Source organism: Eumetopias jubatus, unplaced genomic scaffold (genome assembly GCF_037043125.1).
Source record: "Eumetopias jubatus isolate StellerSeaLion01/CBP00866 unplaced genomic scaffold, mEumJub1_p1.0 scaffold_12, whole genome shotgun sequence".
NCBI lineage: Eukaryota > Metazoa > Chordata > Mammalia > Carnivora > Otariidae > Eumetopias > Eumetopias jubatus.
In genome coordinates, this window is record NW_028274818.1 from 11,789,560 (window position 1) to 11,804,230 (window position 14,671).

Sequence of the window (14,671 nt, forward strand, 5' to 3'; positions counted from 1 at the left end):
CCCAGTCTTCTAACTTATAACATGTATAAATCAATACTTGTTTAAATTGAAACATTCTATGGATTATCCTGAAAATGCATGCATATTGAGAATCTGTCATATATAAACAGTCAATGAAATAAACATCTGGTCTAGAATATGCTTTTACTATAAACTTTATTAAATACATTGTGAATTTGAGATTTCCTTATAGCCAAGCACTTCTAATCACAATAATACTTAGATAAGAGAATCAAAACATTCATAGATAACAATGCAAATTTAGAGTTTAGAAAAATGTCCCTATGCAACTTTTAACTTAGTCAAAAATCTGACTTTTAAATGTAGGATCAATAGCCTGAAAGTAAACACTGAATTTTACTTAAGATATATCACTTAATCACAGGGAAGACATAAGTGTTACAGTGAAACTTCGGGTGTTGATAATTCTGTATGTCTCATCAAAGATAACTCTTCCATCCCTCTCATCCTTACCCCCACTCGCGTACTCCATGACTAAATAGAGGGTCTTCTCTGTTTCAATAACTTCAAACAATTTTACTGAAAAAAGAAATTAGAGATATAATTCTGTAATTGTTAGCACATATTGGATCTGCTTTAAGAAAATTTAAGTATAAATTTTCCCTAAGCCAGGGGAAAACTTGAATATTTACTGAAAATTATTAATTATAATTAAACTAAAAAATTCTCTCAAGGGTTATTACTACTATGGAAGAAAACTACTTACCACAAAGTGATTTGGAACCAACTGCTGGGTCAAAAGAGTTAACTTTCTGGGATTAAAAAAACCATTACTTTTTCTAATGAGAATAATATAAAAAAAAGGAAAAGCTTAAAATAATAAAACGAGCTCAGCTTAACAAAATTTTAACTAAAGCTTAAAAGGAGACTATATTATATAATGAGCCTGTCATAAAATGTTAAACAACCTTTGGTAAAGAAACAAAAAAATTCCATAATATGTGGTGTTATAAAGTTTCTGGTTAAAAAACCACGAAGTTGTCAGACTTACATAGTTGAAATTATGCATCACAAATAATCACATTAACATCTCTAATAAGCATAAGATTTTTAAGTGTGAAAGAAACAAGTGTTAAGAAAATGAGCAGATTAAAAGAAAAATTACTTTTTGCTTCTTATAATCCAATGACTTCGTATGTACTCAATATATTTATTTGTAAATGTAGGGAAAAACCAGAACTTCTGGGAATAAATTAACTAAAACTGAAATAAATTCCATTTTCTTAAAAATTCAAATTAGTGATTTTGCCTATAAACTATGGTCAAATCCAAATGCATATTATCAAATTATCTGGAATTAATTTCTTATAAATATCTCAAATGGCATGCAATCTCTAGAACAATTTAGTAAGGAGATACAAAAAATATTCGTATGCATTAACTTCAAGTCATATATATTATTTTAGTAGACAGCCTAAAACAGCAAAGCAGTAGAAAATAGCCATCTGCAGCCTTCAATTAACTTCTTTATAATCTATTTTTACCAAAGTATCACTTTCTCAGGTTATCACTCTTTTTATAAAAGAACATCCTTAAAATTCTAACTTTTCAAATAGTTTCAAATTAAAGAATATACTTCATCATTAATTGTATATGTAAATTTCATACCTATATTAGGATGATTCAATATCTTCATTATTCGTACTTCTCGAAACAACTGTTAAAGAAAACAGGTAGACATATTTCTGTTAAAATAATTCACTTGAAGAAATTCATCTTCTTACAAGACACTAGGAGATCCTGGTAATGAGCTAAGAAAGAAACAAGAGATTTGTTCCTCAGGTTCAACTCTGACTTTGCTGACACTTGATTTCCAGGACAATTTTAACAAGATGAATTCAGATGGTTCCGTGTGTGTATGTGTGTGTGTATGTACACCATATATAATAAAACTTACATTTTTATTTGACTATTCTTCATTACTGGGAAGAAAAATACTGTGGAAATGAAACTAAATGATCCTTCACATGATTTTTATCCAAAACCAACATTCCTTGGGGGCAAGGAGGGGAGGTCCTGATTCTTTAGTCATCTCTACTGGTTGAACAGACACTTTGTGAAAGATTAAATGATGTAAACCTACATTAAATAAAATTTGAAAAGGAAACAAAACTATTTTCGGTAGCATTTTACAGAAATTTGCATAATAGTAGTAAAGGACAATAAAAATAATTTACTTTATATAAAACCAAAACATACTGAAAATAAGTCACTTTTTTGAAACACAAATGTGAAAAATTCCTTTCCTTTTATTTTACAGTATTGGGCCCATTTTTTACAAGTCTGACCTGGCATTTTTTTTTTTTTCTTTTCTATGTTGTCTTTGAGTACATGTTAAGTTCACAATCAAGCACCTAGTTCACTCTTGCTGGGATCATGGCTTCAAATGTCAATTTGCTGATGTCTCCTAAATTTAAATCTCTCATCCAGAGCATTCTTCTTATTCTAACCTTTATATCCAAGTATCTACTCAATATTTTCACAGGAATTCAAACCCAAGACTTGATTTCTCACACTAAATTTGACCTTTGCCTGCCTTTTCCCAGGTCTCTATATCCATCCCGCAGCTATTATAGAAACGTTGGAGTCATCCTTAACTACATGCCTTCGCCAAATCTCCACATCAGATCCATCACCAAGACCTGTTGACTCGACCTCCAAAATTCATCTCACATCTGTCAATTCTAACCATCCCCACTGGCAACACTGGATTCCACAGGTCTCTGTACATCCATTCAGCATTCCCTTTTCTGTACTCCCATCCTCCAGTCCATTATCCACACAGCACTACACTATTTCAGATCCACTGGTGGTTTTCCAGTGCCATTAGCACAAAATTCATAATCTTCAACATGGGCTACCAGGCCTTGAAAAATCAAGATCTTGCTTACCTTGCTTACCAAGATCATGCTTATCTCATGACACTCTAGATAACATCTAGATGGATGTCTCCTGGATGGATTTCACTCAAGCCAACCAGCACCCTTCTCAGTTGAACTTGCTAAGACCTCTCTCTAGTCAGTCTTTGTACAAGCTTTCCCCTTCTGCCTGGAATGAATGTTCTTCATTCACTTTTTGAATTATGAAATATTTCAAATTTGTTAAAAAGTACAGAAATAAATATAGCACCTAACTCTGTATCTACCATCAAGATTAAATAAACTTATGCTAATATTCTGCCATATTTTCATAAGATTTTATTTTTAAGAAAAATTATTTTTTAAAATTTAAAAATTTTTTACATTTAAAGATTTTATTTATTATATATATATATAGAGAGAGTGCACGCAAACAGGGGGAGGAATAGAGGGAGGAAGGGGAAAGAATCTCAGGCAGACTCCACACTGAGCACAGAGCCTGATGCAGGGCTCAGTCTCACAACCCTGAGCTCATGCCCTGAGCCAATATCAAGAGTTGGATGACCAACCGACTGAGCCGCCCAGGCGCCCCATGAATATTAAATAATTTTATTTAATATTGTTAAGACATTAATCATTATAGTCATAGCTAGAGACTCATCCCCACCTCTTTTTCCTCTTTCCCACCCTAGATATAACCAATGCCCTAAAGCTGGTATATAACAAGCTATATACTTTTATAATTTTCTATATGTGTATATATAAATAGCAGTATTACTTTTTTGTGTTTCAAACTTCATATAAATGGAGTCATACTGAAATTATTTCTCTAAATTTATTTTTTCTTCAACATAATGTTTCTTTGTTCTATCCCTGTTTGTGTATAGATCTGGTCCATTTACTTTAATTGCTGTTTTCCATTACAAGAAGCCAGTTCATACACTGTTCTATTGAGAATGCTTATTTATATACTTTCACTATTGCAATCAGTGTTATAATGAATATTCTTGACGTGTTTCCTTAAATACCTAGAGGCTTAATTTTTTGATAGTGGTGTATATACACCTTCAACTTTCTTAGGTCTTGCTCAATTTGCCCTCCACCCCCAATTCTGTACTTGAAGGCCTAGAACTCAAGAAATATTGAGTGCCTACACTGCTTGGTCTTTTCCATCTTTGGGCTCCACAGCCCTAATGATCCCTTTGAGCTATAAGTCTCTGTTACTAATGGTTTTGCTGACTGGAGCTTCTGACAAAGGGAAACAATCTCTACTCAGAGGGAGGTCCCATAGGGTTTTGGATTCATTCCCTCCCTAAAACGGCTAAGGGGTTTTAAAAAGCAGCTATTAATTTGCCACCAGGCTCTTGTCAAGACTGAATACCTGTCTCAGAGAGGTGTCCATTGACCAAACTGCCTCACTCAGGTACACGGACCAGGAGGAGGTGAGGAATATAGCATAAGGAGTGTGAGTGTGTGTGTGTGTGTGTGTGTGTGTGTGTGTGTGTGTACATGTATATTTATATTATACCTAAAATACAGGTATTTATTTTTAGGGCAGTTTTAGGTTCACAATAAAATTGAGCAGAAAGTATAGAGTTAGCATGCACCCTCTGTCCCCACACATGCACAACCTCCCCAACCATCAACATCCCACACCACAGTGGTACATTTGTTACAATCTATGAATCTATACTGATACATTATCACCCAAAGTCTATAGTTTACATTAGCGTTCATTCTTGGTGCTGTAAATTCTGTGGGTTTTGACAAATGTATAATGGCAAATATCTACCATTACAGTATCACACAGAATAGTTTCACTGCCCTAAATATCCCCTGTGCTTCACCTATTTATCCTTCCCTCTCCATAAATCCCTGGCAACCACTAATCTTTTTACTTTCTCCATACTTTTGCTTCTTGAGAAGATCATATGGTTGGAATCATATAGTATGTGGCCTTTCCAGATTGACTTCTTTCACTTAGTAATATACGTTTAAGGTTCTTCCATGTCTTTATATGACTTGATAGAGTATTTCTTTTTAGCACCGAATAACATTTCATTATATCAATGTACCAGTTTATTTATCCATTCACCTATTGAAGAACATCTTTATTACTTCCAAGTTTTGACAACTGTGAATAAAGCTGCTATAAACTGTGTGTAGGCTTTTGTGTGGACATAAGTTTTCAACTCATTTGGGTGAATACCAAGGAGGATGACTGCTGGATTATATGGTATGTTGAGTTTTGTAAGAAACTACCAACTGTCTTCCAAGTGGGCTACCATTTTGTGTTCCCACCAGCAATGAGAGACCTTGCTGCTCCACCTCCTTAGCAGTGTTTGGTGTTTGTTAGTGTTTTGGATTTTTACATTCTAATAGGTACATAGTGGTATTTCATTGTTGTTTCAATCTGCAACTCCTAATAACAGATGGTGCTGACCATCTTTCCATAGGCTTATTTGCCACCTACAGATTTTCTTTGATGAGATGTCTATTCAGATCATTTGACCAGTTTTTAATCAGTTGTTTGCTTTTCTGAGTCTTTTCAAGCCAATTTTTGGGCCTGTTCCAATCTCCAACAATACCAGATGGCTGCAGATAGTAGCAAACATGGATTATTCATCATATACCTTGTAGATTCCTCTGCAACATCAGAGAACGGGTCATTCATATGAGTAACCCTGGAGGCCCTAGGCAGAGGGAACCAGAAGTCACACTCCCTCACTTCTTCCTTGTGGGTCTCAGGGAGGTGGAGGGCCTTGGTCTGAGTAGGGTGGCCTCAGGTCAGCAGAGGGAAGTGTGCCCACAGGGTCCTGGAATCCAGGTGACTATCTCCCCCACCAGGACTTCAGAGGACTGACAGGAGGGGTGGAGCTCTGCGGGATCTCCCGTGTTCTGGGTGGGCAGTCCCCTCAGCACACACTCAGGGTTTCTACCTTAGCTTCTGACACCACCCAGGCCTCCTCTCTCTGCTCACCTGATTAACCCTCCTCCAAATAAGACCCTCACCTCCCTGAGAAAGAGCAAGTAAGGGGGCCTATCATCAGGTCACCTTTGCCCAGGGACTCCCTTGGCTGATAGCAGTGGCAGCACTCAGAAAATTTATAATTCTGGTTTCAACCTTTTTTTTCCTTACTACAGCACATCAGCAGATAAAGTTCACACATGAGTAGATAAAATTCACATATAAAATCACAACTTACAAATCTGACGATCCTGGGTTTTACTGTAACCAAAGAGTCTCTTTCCCCCCAGAAAAACAAGTCAAATACTATGGCAGCCTCTTATTTTCTCATGGCTTTCATGAAGTCATTTTATAAGCATTTAATAATAAAATAAACCACCTAAACATTAAAAAAAATCATTTTATAAGGAAAAACACTTATTTGTAACTAAGGTGTATATATTTTTAGATATTGAACTTTATATTTTTTAAATACTGATTTTTTCGCTCTGAACGTCCACCCCACACCCAAAGAGTGTATTATAAGGAATAAACACAAATAGTCTCTATTTTGGTTTTGCTATATTATACAGATTTTAAAAGTGGCTAGACTTGTTATTAATAGGAGCAGCATTACTGTAACTGTCACCTGGATTCATCAGTATTATCGCTATTGTGTATTTCTAATAGAAAAGTCCCCCATACCAATCTGGCTCTCCTACGCTAACACATAAATAAATGACCTCTGTTTGCTTCATTTGGTCTTGCTTTCTTATTAAGATGTTCTCTGTTAAGTCGTTGTATTTGACTATAAAATCACAACTCACAAGCACTGCAGTAGAGAAGCTTGTAACTGGGCTCCACTTACTCAACCGTTACTCTACATGCCCTCTGCAACCTACCATGTAACGCTTGAGCACCCTCCATGCTCACAGTCCATGGTGCTCCCTGTACCTTTGCACTCCCAAAGCTGAACAGCATGCTTACCAAAGGCTAGCTAGGCCCCAAAGCTATTTGTCAGCTATTAGATGTTACTGCAAACAGATAATTTAACTAATATATTAGCTTTCTATTGCTGAATAAGAAATTACCACACCTTGGCTATTAATAACAACACACATGTATCATCTCATAGTTTCTGGGTATGTGTATTCTGGGCAGGGCTTCATTGGGTCTTCCAGCTCTGTCAAGGTGTTGCTCTCTCATCTCAGGGCCTGAATGGGGAAGAATCCATTTCCAAGCTAACCCAGGCTGCAGCGATAGGACTGAGGACTCTGGCTTCTTGCTGGTTCTTGAGTGGAGGCCACCCTGAGCTCTTAGAGACTGCTCCCTTGCCCTTGCCAAGCGGGCTTCTCCAACATGGCCATTTACTTTATCAAGCCAGCAAGGATAATCTCCAGGGCAAGTTGGTTAGCAAGACAGTCCTATCTAATACAATGTAATCGTGGAATGAAATCCCATCACATTTTCCATATTGTATTGGTTAGAAACAAGTCAGAGGTCCTGCTCACATTCAAGGGAAAGGGATTATACAAAGATATGAACACCAGAAGTGGGGATCATTAGTGGTTGCCTTAAAGTCTGTCCAATGCAATTAAATATTACTTAAACCAACGAATTAGTCTGTTGTTTAACAAAACAAGCCAAATTGAATAATCTGTAAATACTAGATAAAAGCTGCTGTCCACTTAAGTACGGGCAAGATAAATGTCAAAGATGAAAATAAAATCTAGGGGTCTGCTCTCAGATCGTTCCTGGGTGTCTTTAAATTCCCCCTTTATTAAAAAAAAAAACTGGAAATAGAAGCAAATGTGAGTTTATGGGTGACATATGTGCAAGATAAACGAAGCTGAATGCCAATCAACAGACCTAAACTGGCGGGGGCGGGGGGGGGGGCGGGGAACCTTGGCCTTACGTGAAAGACTGGTCAATGGCTGTGTATGTTGTTCAATTTAAATGTTAAATGTCCATATCATTTTTAATAATTCCTCCCACTAGCATACTTCTTCAGTTAACAGCTCCTCACTGCAGTGGAAGAGGGGCTCCCACATATTTCCTCACTGGCACAGGTACTTCCAGAAGGTAGTCCAAGAAGTGTGGCATGGACAGGCCACAACGGCTCTAGTTCTAGCTCCTCTTCCTTCTCTTCTGCCTCAAGAAAACTCATCAGATTGCAAGACTGGAGACAATATTGTCATATGGGTAATCTTGAGTTTATTCTCATTAATTTTTATGCAATTATTGGCAAATTTGGTAGTTTTGGAAGCAAACTGGTTGAGACATATAACTAATGAAAAGATACTGATGTCTCCCTGGCAGCTCCATGTTTGAGAATCAGTAATCTAAAGGAAAAGATTAGCTGCATATTCTTCAAGCAATTCTCCATAAATACTGGTTTTTGTTGTTTATTTCATAAGCTGGGTTTTTGAGTGGTAATGAATTCATGAATGCAGTCCCTGACTGGAACTTAGAATTCAGCAATTCTGTTCTACCAAGAACAGAGATGAGCTAGAGATAGGATTAAAATTATCTTCTGAGGGCGCCTGGGTGGCTCAGTGGGCTAAGCATCTGCCTTCGGCTCAGGTCACAATCTTAGGGTCCTGGGATTGAGTCCCACGTTGGGCTCCCTGCTCAGCGGGGAGTCTCCTTCTCCCTCTGCCCCCCCCCCCCGCTCCTGCTCTCTCTTTCTTGTCTCTCTCTCAAATAAATAAATAAAATCCTTAAAAAAATTATCTTCTGAAAATTGGGGCACCTAACAAAAGTATACCTAAATCGAAGGCCACTCTACAGCCACGTGGAGGTGAAACCAGGGAAACAGTTACAGGAAGGGCCAAAGTTCTCATCAGAAAGTATTGTTTTATTCCAGTGAAAAAAATAATACACAGCCATCTCAGAGATGTCTTCAATATATTGTTCTATCCTTAGTTTCCTCTCCTTCAGCAGTCACTGACAAGGAGCGAGGAAAGAACCGTAATAAGCAAAAGCATGAACGGGCCTGTGAGGGTTGGGTGTGTGTAGACTAAAACTGACAGGCGGTTGTGGAAAGAGGAAGAGCGGCTGCTGCTGGGAGAAAGGATTAGTGTGTTTTAAGGGGCACACTGACCTAGGACAATGAAATGCCAGTAGCCTGACCCACCAATCACCCTTCTTCCCAAAGAAACACTTCAACTGTCAGCTAGATTTGGGTCATTAGCACTACAAATCCAGAGAATCGGGGCCAACTGAAGAGTAGCCCATGGCTTTAGTAAAAGGTCTAAGATGTCTCCTCTTCACAACTCCCCTCAGCCCTCCCCTAAACCGCAATATTCCAGCTGGCTGCACACAGGAAAGGGACGGGACTAGTTAATGTCAGAGCCTCTGCATCAACTGCCCGAGTCAAAGGAAGCAGAGAGAGAGAGAGAGAGAGAGAGAGAGAGAGAGAGAGAGAGAGAGACAGTGAGCCACATATACGTGATCTCTTAGCCCAGAGCAGAGCTTCATCAGCGAGGGTGCCAATCTTCCCAGTGCTTGTCTTCCTTAGGAAAGGTGGAGACGGTTGAGGGGAGAAGGAGAGCTGAAAATTTAGAGCATGCTAAGAAGTTTACCTTGAGATGGACAGTTATTGTTAAAAAAGTTAATTACTATATGTATCCTATGTCAGGTACAAGCCAGGAAAACATATATATTAAATAGTCCCACACTACTATTTGAGTTTCGGATTCTAATTTTTAGTTCATTTTTTTCTTGCTCGTTTTCAAACTGTGACAAACTGTGACATCATGATGTTTCTAGCATTCTTAAACTTAGCAGGAATGCTCCGAATTCACTAATACTCTCCAAACTTACTGTTTCAGCTTTGCTGCGGGCTGAAATCAAGGCCAGAGTTTGTTCGAATCTTGTGTGTCCAATTAGAGAAATGAGTGCTGCGCGAAGGCCTGAGGTGGGTTTTCTCTGACTACGAGGCAGGGAGGCCCTTTACTGTTTGGACTTCGTGAGAGCTATTCTAGTTAGTTGTTGAGAAGCCTGGAGTGTTGCCTTCTTGGTTCTTGGCATTGTTCCAGGTAACTGAAGTGAGTAAACAAAGAGATATTTACTTTTCAATTCAATCCTTCTAGTCAGGGCATAAGGTCACGGTCAGTCAAACTCCATTAGTGTTTATCAGTATTTGCCTCATTTATGAGCATTTTCCGTTTCTCTTCTCAACTGTTCTCTTCCTTCCTACCGCTTCTATTCCTTTTGATTCTTACTCTTTTTTTGATAGTGGGAAAATCTGTTATATTTAGACGTAGCCACGTGGACATGGCTTAGACAATCCTCGTTCTATTTACACCCAAAGCACCATAGTCAGGGGCCAGTCAAATGCACGTCATCCTCCTTACACCAGACCTGCTCACTGTGTGGCCCTTGGCTTCAAGATCACAGGACCCCTTCACTGCTTCTGTGGTCTTGAGGCAGATGGAAAACACTTGTGGCCATGGGGAACATGACAAAGGCAGAGTGGTCAGGCTTGCTCCCATTGGGAGAGCTCTTCCAGGCTGTCACTGGTCATGGGGAACTGGGCTTGTAGGAGGGGGGGGTGACATTCAGATATTCTTGTGCCTTTCGACACAGCCTTCTTGGCCTTTCCAGTATTTTGTTCTGATTTGGGTTTGGTGAGGGCAGGAGCCCCCTTCTTTGCCTTCACTGTAATCTTTATAAAAATCCCCTCTGTATCTTTGATAGCCGTTTACCAGTCTATTAAGGAGAGGTGTGGGCATTGCTTGACCCTGCAAATGACATTCAGCTCCTGGAGACTGCTGGGACTTTGTTCAGACTCTCTTGGAGGTGCCCGTCCATTCAGGGATTTTATATATGATATGCCTACATTAACAGAACCCCATAGATTACACTTTCAGCTTTTAAATTTCTAGGATCATCACTTCACTCTTTTTTCAGCCTTCAGACATCTTATGGACACACCACATATTTTATAAAGTTATTGCTAGTAGTATAACAACTTACGCAAATTTCTCAAGTTCTTCCCATGAAATGGCAGTTGGAAAAAAAGAGATCTGAATACAAGTATATGAATATATATTAGATGATTTCTAACTAAAAAAAATAAAATGGTTGTTTAGTACTGCTTCCCAAACTTGATAACTTGTAAGTCAACTATTTGTTGCAAAGTCAAGAGAAGGAAATGCTTTTTAAATGACAGGCTGTGCCACTTTCCCAAGTTTCATTTAGACAGATTACAAGATTATAAGATTCTTATTTCTTATAAACTGGTACCAATTTTATATTGCTTGAGTCCTTCCCAAGGCCTTGTACAATTCCGAGCTCAAGCTGGTGCTAAATAAATGTACTGCTTGAGATAGCGAATCAAGTAATTTTAGACAAAAGATATTAAACGTAAAATAGATCAAATTTGAAAACAGTTTGCGTTAGAAATGATGGAAATTAAAATGAGATATCATAATGCATCCACAAGGTTGACAAAAATTAAGAAATCCGATAATATAAGATGCAGACAAAAATGTAGAGCAGCAGTAAATCTCACACAGTGTTAGCAGAAGTATAAACTGGTGCAACCACTCTGAAGAGCAATTTGACATTATTTAGTAAAATTGAGGATATGCATGACCTTCAACCTAGCAATTCCACTTGGAGAGATACATCCTAACAAGTCTGCTTGGAGACATACATCCTTTTATACATCTTCACAAAAAAGATATACACAATAATGATCACTGCAGCACTGCATTTGCAGCAAAAATGAAAAGCTAACTAACTAGGGAAAAAAAAGTGAAACACAAAACACCAGGAGCAATCTACATATCCACCAACAAAAATACACAAACTGTAGTATATCTATTAATAAGTAAATGGGTGAACTGTAGCATACTCATACAATGGTAGGCAATAACAGTAGTGAAAATAAATGCACTAGACTATATAGACTAACATGACTAAAACTGTAGGACAATGTTACTTGAAAAAAGCGAGTTGTAGAAAGATAAGAGGTTTAAAAATAAATAATATGTAGTATTTTACATATAGAAACACATATGTGAAAAATGTTTTAAATTTGAATGAGATTAAGAAAGATCAAATTCAGAATAGTAGTTATTTACAGGTAGGAAAATACAGGAATAGAACCCAGAAATAACACATAAGGCTTCAGTTGTATCTGTGATATTTTATTTCTTAAAAAAAAAAAAAAAGAAATGAAACAGTTTAGTCTAACAAATGTCATAAGAAAGCAACTTTTTTTTAGAATGGGAAAGACATTTTGAAGTCCTCATCCAAAAATTATAAATAGGCCAGTTTACTATGTCAACAAACTGCTCAAATTAGAAAAAAATAAGAGTGTGACTCTTCAAATAACAAAAAGACAAAATGACTTTTAAAATAGCCAGATGAGGGGCACCTGGGTGGTGCAGTTGGTTAAGCGGCCAACTCTTGGTTTTGGCTCAGGTCATGATCTCATGGTCCTGGGATAGAGCCCCATATCAGGCTCCATGCTCAGTGCTCACACACACACTCTCTCTCTCTAATCAATCAATCAATAAATAAATCTTAAAAAAAAATAAAACAGCCAGATGGTTTAGTCTAAAACTCAAAGGTGATTTAGATTTCTAGCCAACCCCATTTCCAAGAGAAAATCCTTCCACGTCTATACTTCAGTAAATCTTATGTAGTTTCTTGAGAATATAGAAATAGACATAGGCTTTATAGCCAATAAAGGCCAAGCAATTAGAATAGAGGTGTTGAGTCAGAGACTGAATACAACCAAAAAAAAAAAAAAACCCCAAACAAAACCTACTATCAAGAGTAAAACAAATAAAAACTAAAGCAATTCTTTATGAATAATCCTTGGTTATGAGCGCTTAATTTTAGGGAGGGCAGAGAGATTTAACATCGTTGTGGACAGCAAAGGTTTCCCTGAGGAGACGACTCTAAGGCTGAAATGAAGGAATGAATGAATACGGATGAATGAAGTGAAGGGGGGTGGTGTGTCTTAGGCGGAGGGTGGGGTGAAGAGCTGCAAAGGCCTGGTGGCTGGAGTGAAGAGTGCAGTAATGAAGCTGGAGGAGCAGTAGATGGGGCGGGGCAGAGACTGCGGGGAGCTGGTGGGCCATGAGGTGGGAGAGGAAGGTGGGGCCTTGTACACCTTGTTAATGAATGTGATTTCCAGACCACCAAAAATGGAATGCCATCTCAAAGTTTAAATGAGGGTATTCTGTATTCTTGACGACTTTTTAAACTGTGTGTGTGGGTGTGTGTGTGTGTGCACGGGTGCAAAGGGACGCAAAGTGGATGCAGAAAGGCCAGCTAGGAGGCTAAGGGGGCAGTCCCCAGGACAGACAACAGCAACTTTGTCTAGAGTGGTCATGATGGAAAAAGATAAAAGCAGACATTCTCAAAAGCTATGTAAGACAAAATCTGCACAACCCAAGGATAGACTAGAGGGTGGGAATAAGGAAGAGTGAGGAGTCAAGGGCTGTTCTGGGCTTCTGGCTTGCACAACTCGAGGACAGCGTCATTCACTGAGAGAGGATGCTGGAAGAGCACCAGGTGGGCGAGGTACTGAGCAAGTGGGGCAGAGATCAAGAGTTCAGTTTTGGATATGATAAGTTTGGGCTATCTTTGAGAAATTACAAGCAAATTTAGGGGATGCCTGAGTTGAAGGCATAAATTTGTGACCCTGCCTACAGTTGAGACAGCCCAGGAAGAGAATACAGAAAGAAAAGAGGACCAAGCTTTGTGGGGGTCTAACATCAAAGCCAACAGAAAAGGCAATGACTCTACATAAAGGAAACACAAAAGGAGGAGCCAAAAAACAGAAGAAAATATATGGAGAAATACAACCTTCTTTCAATAAATTCTTGTTAGATTAAGAATTAATGAACACATGCATCAGGCTCAATGGCACTTAGCTTGAACCATGAGTTTCCATTTCAAGTTTTTTTTTAATTTTTTATTTCTACTGAATTAAAAAAAATCCTAAAGTCATGATCATATAGACTGGAGAAAGGAACCAGAATCAGATGATGTGTCAGTGACATTCAGATTGATTACTTTACAAAGATCTTTCTCCCTGAAGATTATGTACAGCTCTCAGACAGGTTCTAGTCTAGACTGCTAATCTTATCACACTGAAAAGTTGGAAAACCGGAAGTTTTGATTGGAAGGATAATAGCAAATGAATTCTTAATATACTCTTTGAATATGCTTGCTCAGGAAGGTTATCATTCATATTTGGATGTAGCATTTGTGTGTTAAACATGCCCAAAGATAGGTCATTGAGCCTCCTGTCCAATAACTAAAGAGGGCCAACAAGGTTTAGAAAAGTCAAATTTTTGGTCAGTGGACTACTTGAAACTTTTTGTTTGTTTGTTTGTTTCAGAAAATCTGGTTATCTTATCTTCAACATATTTCTATATAGACACTAACATTATTGGTATCACCTTTTAAAGGAAACTTGTTTGGGAGCGCCCGGGTGGCTCAGTCGTTAAGCGTCTGCCTTCGGCTCAGGTCATGATTCCAGGGTCCTGGGATGGAGCCCTGCATTGGGCTCCCTACTCTGTGGGAAGCCTGCTTCTCCCTCTCCCACTCCCCCCCGGCTTATGTTCCCTCTCTCACTGTGTCTCTCTCTGTCAAATAAATAAATAAAATCTTTAAAAAAAAAAAAAAAAGGAAACTTGTTTGAACATCTTTTCCCTCAAAATCCATCATATTTCAGTTTGAAAGATATACTTCCCACCAATTCTTCACACTGTACACTAAACAGACATCTTTTAATAGTCATGATTTCATGATAACCTGTTTTCAATATTTCCTTCAAAGCCAAATCAAGATCAGAGGTGTGTTGCTAACCACTAAT

The 14,671-nt window shown here is 38.2% G+C and overlaps 1 protein-coding gene across 1 annotated transcript in view; it reads right to left on the bottom strand.

Moving 5' to 3' along the window:
* Positions 1 to 14,671, bottom strand: part of MARK1 (microtubule affinity regulating kinase 1) — a 113,030-nt gene that overhangs the window by 46,744 nt on the left and 51,615 nt on the right. Inside the window, exons 4-5 of the mRNA XM_088017247.1 lie at positions 1,630 to 1,678; positions 475 to 540 (exon numbers count right to left, since the gene is read on the bottom strand). Coding sequence (XP_087873373.1) covers positions 475 to 540; positions 1,630 to 1,678 — 115 coding nt within the window. The remainder of the gene's footprint in view (positions 1 to 474; positions 541 to 1,629; positions 1,679 to 14,671) is intronic.